The following is a 15274-nucleotide window of genomic DNA, read 5'->3' on the forward strand; positions in this document are numbered from 1 at the left end:
TGCCCCCACACAGGGCTGTCCCATGCCACCTCCCACCTGCCCCAGAAGTCCTGTTCCAGCCCACAGCACCTAGAACAGGGCATGGCATACAGCAGGCACTCTGTGGTTACAGGATGAATGAATGAGCCTCCAGCTCCAGACCAATGTAACTCACTATCTCCTGACCTTGGGCACTGCTGCTTACCCTCTCTGGTCTTTGGTTTATGTGGAGGGGGAAGGTCATGCCCACATGGCCTTGGTCTCCCTCGCAGGCAGGGAAGCTGACGCACAGAGGTCAAGCCACCTGCCTGAGCCACTCTGCTGAAGACATCAGCAGACACCGTGAGAGAGGGCAGAAAAGGGGCAGGGGTGGGGAGGGGGAGGGCGGCGCGACTAGGAGGAGTGAAAAGCAGGTGGGCCTGAGAGCCGGGTCAGGGTCAGGACAGGAGAACACAGAGGCCTGTACTTTCGCATACCTGCCCGGGGAGATAATGCCTGGCCCCTTCGCACACGCCTGGCTTCTGGGAGAGGCCCGCGTCCTGGCCGACAGAGCCAAGGGCTGGAGGAACCAACACGCTCAAGCCACCCCCAACGGTTGGCACAGGCACAGACAGGGTGCCACCCCAAACAAGGGGGCCCTGCCTGAGGACACAGAGGCTGTTTCATGAGGGGCAACGGCGGGCACTGGCACAAAGCGGGCCCAACCGGTGGTGATCCGCTCTCTGCCTCCCCCCTCCCTCCCCTCGTGAGTGCGTAGGAGGCCTTCATGCCCCCATTTCCTAGACGAGAAGGCCGAGGCTCAGAGGGTGTGAGACCCACACGACTCGTTGACTCAGGTTCCGGGTGCGGGGCGGACGATGTGTTGGCGAGACCTGCAGTGGGGCCCCCGGGGTGAGCCTCACCCCGTTAAAAAAAAAAAAACAAAAAAACCCCACACCCGCGGGAGCGCCCAATCGCCTTCACAGCTCGTGCGGCAGTTAGCGAAGCGGCCGGGGAAAGGCTGGTTCTTGTCCTCGTTTTATGGATTAAAAGAGTCCACGACAGGAGCACAGAGGGCGACGTGCTTTACCCACGAACACGCGAGGTCCGGGGCCTAAGAGTGCCGAAACGCAGCGCGGGGTCCTGCGGCCCTTAACGCCCACGCGGCGAAGGAGAACGGTAGTCTAAGTCTAGCCAGCCGGGCCTCCAGAGCCGGCCTGGGGGCGGAGTCTGAGGGCTGTGGCGTGCACTGGGCGGGCCGGGGGGGCGGGCGCGCAGCAGGGTCTCAGCGGCTGAGGCGCCGGCCTCCCTGAGGCCCGGAGCAAGGCTGCCCCAGCGCCGCACCATGGACTCGCGACCCGAGGAGTATGAGCTCAATGGCGACGTGCGCCCGGGCTCGCCTGGCTCCCCGGACGCCTCGGTAAGCACCCCTAGCCCCGTGCCGCTGTGCGACCTTGGCCGATGCCCGCCCTCTCTGAGCCCGGCGCCAGCGGCTCCCAGGGACCTATGGGCGCCGACCAGCTGCGCGCCGCGGCCTTAGGGTGGCGGTGGTCGCCACGCGCCGTGCGTTCCGCCCCCTACCCGCGCGGTCGGGGGCCCCAGCGGTGGCCCTGGGGCTCCAGCCACCCCGGAAGGTGAGCGGGGGCGTGGGCTGTTGGCAGAATGCCGGACGTGGCCCGGGGCAGGTAGCGCCCACACCGAGCTGCACAGCCGAGGGGCCTGGGCGCCACCTTCCTCCCTCCCCCCGCCACTTCCCGCGGGCCCCTGCCTTCCCGGCTCCCACACCACACTCCAACTTTGCCTCTCCTCCGGTTCGATGCGCTCCCGGACTGGGCGGAGTGGATCTCGGCTTCTGGGCCCCAGGCCAGCAGCGGGCAGACAGTTACGTCACCCACGGTGTCCACGGAGACCGCACAATCTTGTGCGTGCCCTGATGGGGAACTTGGGGCCGCTGTGGCCCCCTCTCCTCTCTCCACCCGCATGAGAGGCTCTATTCAGAGCCTGCCCTGCTGGCCTGGAAGCGCTGTGGGCATGGGGCAGGCCCTGGCAGTGGTCCCATATTACAGCTGGTACCCTCCCTCCCTGGGGTCCTGTCCCACTGGCAGGGCCAGAGTAGCGGTTCCTAACTGGCTTTGCCTTGGACTAGCACTTCCCCAGGGCCTCTGTTCGTGGCGCAGTCCTGAGCACTGCCCTCCCAACTTGTTGACTTTGGACATTCTTTCAGTTTCTGACCCCCTGGGGATGGGGGTAGGGACGGTGGCCATGAGCGCCTGACTGGGGCAGAGACCGGCCCTGCTCAGGTGTGGGTGACCCTAGGCGATGTTGTGGTAACAGGCCACGTTTAGGGGATGGGGGGAGAACATGTGGGGCAAGCAAGGCCTTGCACTGGGGAACGGGCCCTCAGCAGGCAGGACGGGTGTGTTCAGGGATCACTGCATTCATTGGCTTTGGGACCAGTTGCAGTTGCTGCAGCCCTGTACCACTCGGTCTGAGAGCTGAGACCCGTCCAGATGGAGAAGCCACGGCCAAAGTGCTGAACTCCCTGGGGTTGGTCCTGAAGGCAGGTGGGAGTGGGGCCAGGAAGGCTTCCTGACCAGTGGGGACATTGGCACTGAGCCCTGGAGGACTGGAATGGGGTACGGGTATGCCTGGGAAGGGCATCCCAGGCAGGGAGAACAGTGGGAGAAAGGCCCAGGGGCTGGACCACCAAGTATCAATACATTGGAGCTGGGGAGCTGGAGGTGGTATGGGAGGTCAGACCTTGCCAGCTATGGAGGCCCATGGAGGGGCTGGAAGCTCATGTGAGAGTGAACACATTCGTCCAGGGTGGCTCCAGTCACAGGCAGCGAGGCTCTGGGAGAGATGGTCAGTACTGAAGGCTGCTCTGCTCACCCTGCCTGGGGCCCAGGCCCACCCAACACTGCCCTCCAGCCTCCGCCTTCCCCTTCCCACCCTCAGGACCTGCCTCACTGTGTTCTTGAGCACATCACTCTGTGTCTCAGTTTCTCATTTGTGAAATGGGGTGAGAGTAGTGCCTCCCTCAGAGGGTTATGGTGAGGATTAAATGGGTTAGTGCGTGTGAAGTGCTGTAGGAAACTGGGCACACAGCATTGTTAACATTCCTGCCTGCCACATGAGACCATCTCCCAAAGATGAAGCCCAGGCAGGGTTTGGAAGGGGCAGCACCTTCCCTCAGGTGCAATCCCTGTGGACAGGCATGGCCCTCCCCCTGCACCTCACCTGGCTTTTCCACAGCCTTTTCTCCCTGCAGTCCCTGCCTGAATCTGAGCCCCAAGCTCCTGCTTGAGGAGGGGTAGAAAGGCTTGCTGGGAGGAGGGGCAAACCCCAGGATCTTCAGATGTGTCCCCACTTAAGCAAGAGCCCCAGACAGCAGGGTGTGTGGGCTGGGTCACCACTATGTCCTTGGCTGCAAGAGGACTGAGTGGGAGGCCCAGGCCCAGAGCCCCCATCAGTCTCGAGACGCCCTGCCATGTGGCCTTGGGCAAGTGCAGACCCTCTCTGAACCTCAGTTTCCTCCTCTGTGAAGTGGGCAGGATCACTCACCTCCCAGGGTGGCTGGGCTCAGGGAAGAGTTGTATGTGTAATCCATGGGCAGATGAGCCCTGTCGGGCCAGGGTGGTGGGGGAGCTCTGCAGATGTCCCCCTCCACGTGCCCCATATCCCCATGGCCTCCATGCAAGGCCGGTCTGCTCAGGTGCCCCGCAGGAGTGAGTTGGAGTCTTCACTAAGTCAGCTCACTTTTGGCTGGCAGCAGAAGGAGTAGTAAACAGCAATTTTATTGTGAAAGTAAATGTGGCCCTTGACTGTGTCATGCCCAGGGATTTATCTCAGGGGGCAGCTGCGTTGGACCCTGCAGCAGACTCTGGGACCACAGCCAGCTGAGGACACAGCAGGGAGGTGGCAGGACAGGGTGCAGTGAGGCTCCTGGGGCCACAGTTGGGCTTGGAAGCCAAGTCCTGGGAGGGAGGGGTGCGTGCACAGCCTCAGCTGCTGGGGGAAGTTTGCTCCTTTTCTCTTAAACTTTTTTTTTGGCCATGCTGCACGACATATGGGATCTTAGTTCCCCGACCAAGGATCGAACCCATGCCCCCTGCATTGGAAGCGTGGAGTTTTAACCACTGGACCGCCAGGGAAGTCCCAAGTTTGCTCTTTTTCTCATTTCTGCTCTCCTGGCAGATCCCAAGGCTGGTGGGGTCTTGGCCATGTTCCAAAAGGCAGCCCTGACGTGGCTGCGGGGTTACTGCTGGCCATTGCTGAGTCCACAGGAAGCGGGACTGCCCAACCCAGCCCAGCTGCAGCAGGGAAACCCCCCTGCCCCCCGCCCTAGGAAACTTCCTGCCATGAACTCAGACATGGAGCAAGAGACATCTCGGGGCTGGCTGGGTGCTGACGTTATGGGGACAGTGCAGGAGTAAGCCAGTGTGACCTGAAGCAGGTGCCTTCATGCTGAGTCCAGGCAGTGGCCACAATAACAGCTTATGCCCCGCACTAGTGGGTCAGACAAGGGACACCCCAGGCCCCAACAGATCCTACTCAGTCAGTTCTCAGGTCCCAACCAGAGGCAAGGACACCAGAGACCGCACATCCACTGTTGCCCACTGAGCCCAAGGGGAGGGGCCTTATGCAGGAGTGGCTGCGATAGCCCAGCATCTGGACCTGGACCTCCAGTGCACCCTGGGTCTCACTCAGCTCATGCATTTTCTGGGACTAGTACTTTCTCTTCCTTGTTATGGATTTTTTAAATGGAATTAATTACAAATTGGTACAGTTCGTTTGGGAGGTAACCTTTCAAAGTGGTGAGGCCTGGGTGGCGAGGAAGAGGAACATCCAGTCCTGCCCTGCACCAGCTGTGCTCTGACCAGCCACTGGGCCTCTGAGCCCTTCATTCACTCCCCCTTATGTGCCCATTTTATAGATGAGGAAACCGAGGCACAGACCAGTCACTCTGTTGGTCCGTGGTGTGGCAGGATATGGGGATGATAAAAGATAGGTGCTGATGGAAGGCCTGCACCCCAGCTCCTCCCAGGGTAGCTGATGAGCCTCATAGATTTGTTGGGAGCTTGGTTCTACAGATGTGAAATTGGGCTCTGGGAGCGTGGGCAGGAATTCCCATGTGGGCTCCTTGTTCCATACTTGTGCATGGGGTTTGGAGTCAGTGGCAGAATTGGGGCAGGCAGGATTGGAGGAAGTCCATAACCAAAACCCTGAGGGGTCCTGCAGGGGTTCAGTGGGCCACGGCCCTGGCCTGCCCTTGTCTCCCAGGGGAGCAGAGAGTATACAGGCAGGAGGCTGGGGGTGGGCCAGACCTCCTGGGCCCAGCTGGAGGCCATGGGCAGCCCATCCAAGCCCAGGGTGGACTGGAGGATGCATTGTGCTGAAACTGGGTTCTCTGAGTACCACAGATCTGCTTTGAATCCCGCTTCTGTCCCAACTCCCCTCCCTGTCCAAGCTGAGGTTGCCCAGCAGTGTGACCCTGGGCCAGGTGGCCTGGGTCCCTGCGAGCTGCCTACCAATGGCTGGGATGAGACCCTCTGTCCACAGAAAGTGGGCTCAAGGAGCCAGCCCTGTGGGCACCACTGCCAAAGCCAGCTCCCTCCCCACAGGCTCCTTCCTGGCTTCTAGGGGAAAAAGTCTGGCAGCCCCAAGCTTACTCAGCTTCTGGGATGCCTTTGAGGTTTCAGGGAAGTCCTCTTGGCCCTAGGGACACGTTAAACTGGGTATTTTGTTCCCTGCACTGCCCAGGTCATGGGCAGGGGTCTCGGTGAGATGGTCCCAGCATGGCTCCTGGCAGCTGGGTGGGCAGGTGGCCTGTCCAGGCCCATAGAGCTCCGCACCTGTGAGAGGTGGGCTCTGACCGCCCCCCCAGCCCCAGTGACCTTCTCAAGATAGCAGCCTCCCTGGGATTCACCTGTGCAGCAGTCACGTCTAGGGCCCAGAGCTCCCTCCACAGCTCAAAGCCCCTCCGCAGAAGGCCTAGGACACCAAGGTCAGGCATGGGAGAAGGGGATCAGCCCTGCAGCCTCCTCCCCACCCAAGCCCCTACCGCACAAACCTCCTGGGCCCCCTGACCAGGGTGGACATGAAGCTGTGCCACGTCCTGGGTGGCCCTAAGCTCTGAGGTGGATAGGCTGGTTCAAATTCTGATCTGCCCCTCCCTCACAGTGGCCCTGGGTGAGCCCCCCTGAGCCTTGGTCTCCCACTCTGTAGAATGGGAGAACAGTGCTCTTTCTCAGTGTTAGTGGGGGCACTTGGTGGGTTGTAGAGCTTCCCAGACTGTGGCCTGGGGTGTACAAATGGGGAAGCTAAAGCCCAGTGAGGGGGAGCATGTTGTCAAGGCTACACTGCCAGGCTATAGTGAGCTGGGGCTTGACCAGAGCTCCCCCCACCAGCCCCCTGGCCTGCAGCCTCTGGCCAGCGCTCCTTATCACTGCACAGGTTGAACAGGAAGCAGATGGCCATATGGGCAGGAAGTGCCCTGTATCAGGAGGGGCACATGGCCTGGGGCCCTTGCTTGCTAACTGGGGCCCTGAGACAGTGGCCAGACCCCCCAGAACCTCCCGGCATGTTTGCTCCGTGGCCCTGTTGCACACATGGGAGACTGAACCCCAGAGGGGGCTGGCTATCCTGAGGTCACTCAGCTAGAGCCAGGGGCTGGGGACTTCTGAGCACTCAGGCTCACAGGTGACCCAGACCCCAGACCCCCACTGCAGGGCCCAAGGGGACTGTGGTGTCAGCTCTCAGGGCTTCTGAGCCCTGGGACCTGGGTTCAAATCCCAGTGCAACCCTCACTTGCCATTGGCTTTGGGCAGGGTTCCTCCCCATATAGCCTCAGTTTACCCTTGGTAAGTGGAGTGTGAGGACAGGGGGGAACTCCCTGGAGGAAAGCACCTAGCTAAAGGGTGAGTAAGATGATGGACTGTGCCCTGGGCACCCAAGGTGGAGAACAGCGGGGCACAGGCGCCCTGTTCTGGGGGCACTGCTGCTGATGGTGTCATTCTGTATTTGAATGTGCACGTGGCTGCATGGGCATAAAATATTTAAACAGTTCAAGAGAGCTCAGAATAAAAAAGAATTCTCCCTCCTCCTCAGAAGCCTCCACAGTTAGCCTGGATGTGTACATATGTGGGTGTATGTGTGTTTGTTAATGCATATATACATATGTATTGTATATGTGTGTGTACATGTATGTATACATGTGTGTGCATGTGTGCTCATATGTGTTTGTGCATGTGTACTGTGTATACATGTTTGTGTATGCTTACACACATATATGTATTGTGCTTGAGATGTGTATTAGGTACTTACGTGTGTGTGGAAGACATTTTGGCACTTCTGGTTTATGAAACATAGGGGCACATGGCCAGCGGGCCAGTGTCTCCAGGATGCCCGCACCCAGAGGAGCACACACATGGCGAAGCATGGCCAGCTGGGCCGCTTTGCAAGAGCAGAGCTGGGAGACAGCCTGGTGCTTTTGAGGGGGGGTGGGGCACAGACCCTGGGGAGGAGTGGTGTGCCTTGGGTGTTCTTGGTCTGGGGGTGTGGCCCACCCAGACGTGAGTGCAGCTGTAGGCCTGGCATGGAGAGGCAAAGGGGAGACTTGAAGAAAGAAAGAGGAGACCCCAGGCTGCACATGGAATTTCCCAAAGAGTAGGCCAGGGCCCTGGGTCCAGCGGAGGAGGCTTTCCCTGGGGGCTCTTGGGTCTAGAATTTTAAACCAAGTGGATTTGCTACTTAAGAACAACTGACACTGAGGGAAAGCAGGACATAGCAGAGCCACCTACTTTCCCGTCCTCCCTCCTGGGCATGTTATTCTAGATTAAATTTAAAAGACATAATGTAAAAATGAAGACCCCGCCCTTCTGTAGTTCTGTAATTTCCATGGTGAAATATCTCCAGCTGCAGAAAGTAGAGGCTTGCCCTCCCCAGAACCCCCACCTCCCATCCCTGCATCTTTCATGACTCTAGAAACAAGATCTGAATGGCCCCAGGAGGCCTAGTGGCTCAGGGATTCCTGTGGACAAGTGGCCAGGGCTGAGGGGTACAGGTTTGTCCTGGGAGGTTGGGGAGGGGCCTGGCCAGGGGCAGCTTGAGGAGGGCAGATGGGCTGGATACAAAGAGGAGGCCTGGCAGCTTAGAGCTGGCTTCAAGTGAAACAGCCGCCCCAAGAGGTAAACTCCAGTCCTGGGAGGGGTCTTTGTGGCCTGGACTCCAGCCTCGGAGGCAGGCCTTCTCCTGCCTAACTACCCTCCCCACTCCTGCCCCAGGAGAGAAGAGCCTATCCAACAGGGGGAGTCAGCTCTGGGTGGGGCCTTGGGGCATGGAGGGCACTTGGGAGTGACAGGGGCCCTGGCCTTGAGGACTGGGGATGTTCTCAGGCAGAAGTGAGGGAAGAGGTATCAGAACTTGTGTTCCTGTTTTATCAACGTGAACATGAAGGCAGAATGAGCCCTGGAGATCGACTGTGCAGCATGTCGTGACCAGTACAGCACTTTAAGGGTGATATTAGTATTATCACAAATACTAATAATAAAGGGTCAGGAGAAGACTCTGGATGTGTGGTGGCCTGGATGTGGTGATGGTGTCACGGTACACATTTAGCTCCAAACTCTTCAAGTTGTTCACATTTATTATGTACAGCTTTTTATGTGTCAATCACACCTCAGTAAAGTGGTTTTAAAATTTTTTTTAATAAAATTTAAGGAAGAAGCTAAGCTCAGTTGCATTGTAGAATGCAGAGGCATCTATTGAGCACCTGCTGTGTGACTGCACAGCTGGGAGATGGCCTGGGTGGATCGGCCATCCCAGGAAGACTTGTTTCAGGTCTGGGCGAGTATGCAGGAATCTGGGATCCAGCTGCCGTCACGTCATTTCCCGCCCTGGCACCAATCACCTCCTGGAGAGGAGGGCAGGCAGGGGCATGCAGGGAAGGCTACCAGACGGCCCCGCCCATGGCAGGCAGACAATTGGCGGCATTTTCCCATCTAAAACCAGAGTGTGTGCTAAGGTTGTGTTTTGTTTCCTTTCTCTTCCAGGACTTGATTCGTAGGGTGGGTCTTGCAGGGGCTGCACAGCCTTCTCTGGGCCTCTTGTTCTATTAATAAGCACTTCCCTTTCGAGCCCTCATCTGGGCCCTCACCTGCTGATCCGATCAACCCCCACATCCCTGGGAAGGAGACCAGGCTCAAAGGGGGGGACACCAGGGTGGGCCCAGGCCTGCAGCCCCCTGCCGCAGAGCCCGGGCTGACCACCCCCCTCCCTGCAGCCACCCCGCTGGGGCAGGAACCAGCCCATCAACATGAACCATTATGCCAATAAGAAGAGTGCGGCAGAGAGCATGCTGGACATCGCACTGCTGTTGGCCAACGCCTCCCAGCTGAAGGCTGTCATCGAGCAGGGCCCTGGCTTCGCCTTCTTCATCCCCCTGGTGGTCCTCATCTCCGTCTCCCTCATGCTGCAGATTGGTGTGGGCGTGCTGCTCATCTTCCTTGGTGCGTGCCTGGGCAGGGGGCCCCAGCAGTGGGAGGGCCCTGGGGTACCCCTGCCCCACGGTCAGCTGATTCTGCCTGCACGCACCCTGGGATGCGTCACTTACCCCACTGAGTGTTTTCCAGGCCCTCACAGAGCTGCACGGGAGCCCCGGCCCTTCTCACTAGGCGCGTGGTCCAAAATGTAGCTCCCATCGTGGCCCCCAGAGGGACCCCCATGTCTCCATCTTTCCACTCACCCAAGCTGAGGACACAGGAAAATGTCATAACCATACTAAGAGTTGATATGTACTGGGCACCTACTGTGTACCCTCTAGACCTTATGGCGGTCTGTAGGGACTAGGTGGTAGTCCTGCCCCCAAGGTGAGGGTCAGGGCTAGGAGCAGCGAGAGCTTTGGGCTCCCCCCAGCCTCTGCCTGGCTGTGTGACCCAGGCAGGTTACATGACCTCTTGGGCCTCTGTTTCCTTGCCTAGAAAGTGGACATAAGGACAGCCTTGGGTAGGTGTGAGGATGGCTAGATTATCATGCACCAGCACTCAGAAAGGTGCTTGCCTGTGCATGTTCAGCACATTGTGCCTTAAAATCCAAGCCTGGGCCTTGGGCCTCCATGCCTTCCACTTCGTGACCAGGCCCCAGGCCCCTCTGAGCTTCTGTTCACTGAACAAGGGGGGATGCAGTGGTCAGGCCACAGATACCAGACTGCCCAGGCCAGAGCCCATTGTCTGTAATGTATTAAGGCAGCCATGTCTCTCTCTGGGGGACAGAAGAGGGCCCCTTGGTGTCGCACAGCCCTGGGCAGTGTCTGCTCCCTCTCGCCCACAGTCAGGTATGACCTCAACAACCCTGCCAAGCATGCCAAGCTGGACTTCCTCAACAATCTGGCCACAGGCCTGGTCTTCATCATCGTCGTGGTCAACATCTTCATCACTGCCTTTGGCGTCCAGAAGCCCACAATGGACATGGCACCCCGGCAGTAGGGGCTCAGGTGAGCTGTCAGGGCCGGCCCCAGCAGGGTCTACTCCACCACCAGCCCACCCGCTCACCCCACTGGGCCACTGACCCAGCGTGGGGGACTCAGGGTCTTGCATGCAGAGCCCCTGTGACTGCATCTGCCCTCACCTGGGCCTTGCAGGGTGGGCGCCCCTGGCCGTTTGCACCCCCACACCACACTCAGCCCACTGTCCTCACTCGGAGAGACCCAACGCCTGCCCAGGGTCACCCCACTTGGGAGCAGGAGCCACAAGGAAGTCGAGTGACCCTCATAACACACTCAGCAAGCCCCTACTATAGGATGGTTTGTGGGGGCTCAGACACAGGCAACCCTGATCGTCATGAGGGCAGATGCAGAAGGTCAGCAGGTCTGGCGTGTGTCATGTGTCCAGAGTCTGGAGCCCTGGCCAGGGCTGCACAACACAGGTCCACCCGCCCTTGGGTCCAGCAGTCCTCGGGCCTGCCCCAGAGGAGAGGTGGGTGCCACAAACAGACAACTGTCCATCCACTAGCACAGAAGAGTGGACAGGAGACTGTCCCTACACAGCAAGCACCTATGTGTCAGGGGCATACTGGAAAACCTTACAGATTGACCAAGTGGACAATGAGGTAAGATGCTGAGAGCAGGGCCTTTGTGTGGCCCCATTGTGAGCATCTGGCCTCCACTTGCCCATGCCATTGCTATTGGCCCCACCTGGCATCCGATTCACTGCCCAGCTGCTGGCACCAGTTTGTTGTTAAGTCTGTCCCCCATGGAGCCCTCTGGATGCCAGCCTGCTCCCTCACTCATTGCATGACGACTGGGCCACTTATTAATCACCTGCTTGTGTGCCCCAGACACAGTCCTGACTCTCCCCAAGCATCAGCCTAGCAAGGAGACCTTGTGGGCCCCACGGCACATGTCCACCCGCCGGCCCCTGCTCTCAGAGGCCCCCTATCAGAGTGTGCTGGGACCAGGCTTTTAAATCCTGACAGTGACCCAGGAGGGGAAACTGTGGCTCTCCCAGGTCAGAATTGGGCTGTCTGATTCCAGACTCGGAGTGACCCCAACATTTGTGGGCTGGTTGCCAGACACAACACTGAGGCAGGGTCACCAGAACAGAACTGGAGGCCCCTCTGGCCTTGGCGACCCTCATGCCTCTCCTCTCCCTTCTTTGCAGATGCCCCCGGATCGTGCCTGGCCGCAGCTGCCTAGACCCAGGAGGCGCCTTGCCCTTGAGGCCCACCCTCCTGTGCGCACATTCCCCCAAACCGCCATAGCCCAGGCTGGCCCCACTGGACTGCATCCAAACAAGCCACACACGGTCAGGCCACTCTGGCCAGCACAGGGCCTGCTCCATCCTCAGCTGCTCCTCCTCCTGGAGCATGGCGCAGTGAGGCCCAGAAGACAGAACTGTAGAGTCCTCAGCAAGGGTCGTCGCTGCCGTGGACACGCAGCAGGCCCAAGGATGGGGGGGCAAGAGGCTGGCGCCGTCTCAGGACATTTCCAGAGGGATGAGGAGATGCCTGCCCTCTGCCGGTGCAGCAGTGTCCTGGCCTTGTGTGCTGCCCACCCTGAGTGACCCATGACCTCTGCACTTCCTGACCCAGGACTGTAGACCACCAGTGACCCTGTGGGACCCCCACCGTGGCCACTGACTCAGGCCTCACACCCTCCACCAGCAGTGACTCGGCAGGGCCCTAGCCCCTCCTTGGCGGTCTGAGCCCCCACTTTTCTAAGTACAAGTAACCAGTAAAGCTGATGCTCCTCCTCGTGTGGCTCCCAGTGCCATCCTCCCCTCCCCCAGGCCTGGGTGCTGCACCCTGTCCCTCAGAGCACCAGCCTTTGCAGGCCTCCTCTCTCTCTCCCCACAAGCCTGTGACCTTTGTGGGGAGCAGCCTCTGTTGGCATCTGCAGACATCACCCCCATGTGTCCTCGGGGCACTCAGCCTGGTGACCCCTGACCAGACCCTCATGGGAAGTTCCAGCACTCCCACGTTTCCTGCAGTTTGCATGCCCACACAGGTCCCTTCTGTACCCACAGTACTGGCTCACCTTGTGGTAGTGCTGGGCACTGCTGGTCAATCAGGCCGAGGGGACCGAGGAGAGTGGGGCTGGTGCTGAGCAAGCCTCGACCCTGCAGAGGCACCAACAAGGGCCAGGTGCTGTCTCGGGGGGCCATGGGGCCACATCTCACCTGGCTGGGCCCTCCAGCTCCCTCAGTCCACCCTGTGGCCTCTAGGGCCTGAGCCCTCACTCTCTGCCCCCTTGTCACCTCCTTTCTGACTCCTGCTGGCCCCACCCCCTCATCTCCTTGAGGCAGCAAGGCCCTTACTTGGTCCTCTCCAGGTGGGATACCTGAGAGTCCCCTCCAAGCAACTGGAGCCCCAGGTGGGGATGCAGCCCCTAGGAGCTCCCAAGGCCCCTCCCCCATCACTTCTGTTGCCCTCTCTACTCTGAGCCTGGGGCAGCTCCAACACCTTGTTCCCTTAAGACATTCAGGTGACCCCACAGACTCTTCTGTGGGGCTGAAAATTCAACTCTGCACAAAGTGATTGATAAACAGGAGTGCTTATGGGTGAGATGATCTAATCCTGGGCTTTACTTTAAAATAAATAATCCAGGAAAAAACGTAGGGAAATGGATGAAATAAGATTGAAAGTGCTAGTGGCTGCAGAGCTGGGGCCACGGGGCCAGCTCTCTGCTCTTCTGAGTGTCTGAATGTCCCATAAAGAAGGTTTTTAAAGGTGATCCACACATGGGATGAGGTCCATGAAGAAGCAAGACCAGCAGGTAGGCAGTGGGTGGACACATGTTCCCAGAGGATCCAATGAACCTGGGGCCACCCCAGCCAGAGGGGTCAGATGCAGAGCTGTGCAGGTGGCTGGGCCCTGGGAGCAAGTGGTACAGAGGACCACCCCTCCTGCCGCTCACTATGAGCACATCTTACCTTGGCTGTCTTGTTATTGCCAGGAAGCAGCAGAGGTCAGGCTCCCGGCTGTGAACCTCCCCTACCACCTGGCCCTCATGGTGGGTCCAGAATGGTGTCTGGGCCCATGCCCCCAGGTCCAGCCCTGCCCAGGGCCCAGCACAAGTGGATGCTGCCCAGCCCTACATGCCTGGTGTAGCCTGAAGCAGTCTGTGGCCTGTGGTGTGGGCTGGCTGGCAGCCATACCAGACGGATGCCAGCCTGTGTGGACCGTGGACGTGGCCAACAGATGGCCTAGTTCCTCCTTTGGCCAGGACAGGAAGCTGGCCCAGATGTGGCCAGAGAGGTTAAGCCCCAGATGGCTGGACTGGGTCCCCGGTCACCAAGCCAGGCTGGCCTCCACGGGTGCTAGGGGCATTGGGGACAGGGCATGACAGAGGGTGGGTCTGTGCATCCCAGCCCCCTACAGCCCCTGCCCCAGCTGCTCCCACAACAGGTACACATGACAGCCCCCCACCTGCCCACCCACCAGCACCCAGGCTCATGTCTCTACAGTTCCGGCCCCCTGACCCTCACTCCAGATGTATTCCTGTCTCAGGTCCATGGCATGTGCTGCTGCCCTCTAGGGTCAGGGCTGTGCCCTGGGGTCTTCCCCACTGGCCCTCCTGACCACCACTGCTGGTCACTGTCATGGTGGGCCATTTGGGTTTACTCTGCCTTTGGTGCCATTGGCTAGCGTCACTGCCCACAGTGTCCCCCTGGGGCCCATATCTGAGCCCTGACTACCCTTGCACCGTCTGGCCCAAGACCAGGGCTGCTCCCTGAGAAGGAGGGTCCTGCCCACCAACTCCCTGAAGGCTGAGGGAGCTCTGCCTGAGCTGGGGGAGGAGGTGGACCCCTACTCATACTTGCACTTCTATTTGGTCTGACCTGGCTCTCCCACCGGTTGCAACCACCCACAGCCTATGTCCCCAGCACTTTGTCTGACATACAGTAGGTACTTAGTAAATATCTGCAATAGATTCACTCCTCCTCGAGTTCCGAGCCTTGTGCATGTGTCACAGTGGCCAAGGGATGGACAGAAAACCGAGGCCCAGAGAGCGAGTCAGGGCCAAGCCAGACCCAGGGGGGTGTGACAACCCTCAGGGAGTCCTCCTAGACCCTAGCACATCCACTGCTTGTTAGCTACCCCCTCTGCCCTACCATGCAGCTGCCCCACCCGGGGACACTTCTCTGCCCTCCCTGGGGATGGCAGAGACCCTTAAGGAGTAAGAAACAAGGAAACATATGTGCCGAGTTGGAGGACTCCACAGAGGGACACACAGGGAAGTCGAGAGCTGGGGAGCTCTCAAGACCGATGCTCTAGGACCCAGGACCGGGAGGGAGCCCCAGGAAAAGACAGGCTGTGGTGCACGAGCCCTGAGGCCACGTGAGCTGGGGCTGGCTTTGAAGGAGTGTGGGGTGGTCAGTGCAGGGGAGGGGGCAGTCATGCAGAGCTTGTTGAGCAAGCTCTGGGGGGACTGTGTGCTTAACCTTCTTACTGTAAAAGATAGAGAGATGATGGCTGATGGATGGATGACGAAAAGATGATAGATTGATGGACAGATGGATAGATGATAGATGATAGATAGATAGATGATAGATAGATAGATGATAGATAGATAGATGATAGATAGATAGATAGATGATAGATAGATAGACAGATAGATGATAGATAGGGGTAGGGATAGATGAGTCATCCCCAGGTCACCCCTGGCAGAGTCACCAGATGAGGAAGTAGCTCTGTGCCAGTGGAAGCCCAAACAGGACCCCTCTGTCCCTCCGGGAACCCTTGTTCTTGTCTCCTCATTTCTCATGTCCCCTGCATGTGTCTGAGGACACCACAGTTTATTCCCGCCTGGCTCAAACCC

The 15274-nt window shown here is 59.1% G+C and overlaps 1 protein-coding gene across 1 annotated transcript; it reads left to right on the forward strand.

Moving 5' to 3' along the window:
- Positions 1 to 1221: 1221 nt before the first annotated feature.
- Positions 1222 to 12207, forward strand: NINJ1 (ninjurin 1). Its single transcript, XM_068552778.1, has 4 exons — positions 1222 to 1378; positions 9242 to 9467; positions 10288 to 10450; positions 11616 to 12207. Exons 1-3 carry the CDS (start codon positions 1304 to 1306, stop codon positions 10440 to 10442), a joined length of 456 nt encoding a protein of 151 aa, XP_068408879.1. The 5' UTR covers positions 1222 to 1303; the 3' UTR covers positions 10443 to 10450; positions 11616 to 12207.
- Positions 12208 to 15274: the final 3067 nt, after the last annotated feature.

Source organism: Eschrichtius robustus, chromosome 10, assembly GCF_028021215.1.
Source record: "Eschrichtius robustus isolate mEscRob2 chromosome 10, mEscRob2.pri, whole genome shotgun sequence".
NCBI classification, from domain to species: domain Eukaryota; kingdom Metazoa; phylum Chordata; class Mammalia; order Artiodactyla; family Eschrichtiidae; genus Eschrichtius; species Eschrichtius robustus.

What these genes read in the sequence shown, in the direction of transcription:
- NINJ1 (XM_068552778.1), top strand. Translation starts at nt 1,304, where the DNA reads ATGGACTCGCGACCCGAGGAGTATGAGCTCAATGGCGACGTGCGCCCG. An exon ending in CTGGCTCCCCGGACGCCTCG is followed by an intron (nt 1,379 to 9,241) that starts GTAAGCACCCCT and finishes CCCTCCCTGCAG; the next exon opens with CCACCCCGCTGGGGCAGGAA. An exon ending in CGTGCTGCTCATCTTCCTTG is followed by an intron (nt 9,468 to 10,287) that starts GTGCGTGCCTGG and finishes TCTCGCCCACAG; the next exon opens with TCAGGTATGACCTCAACAAC.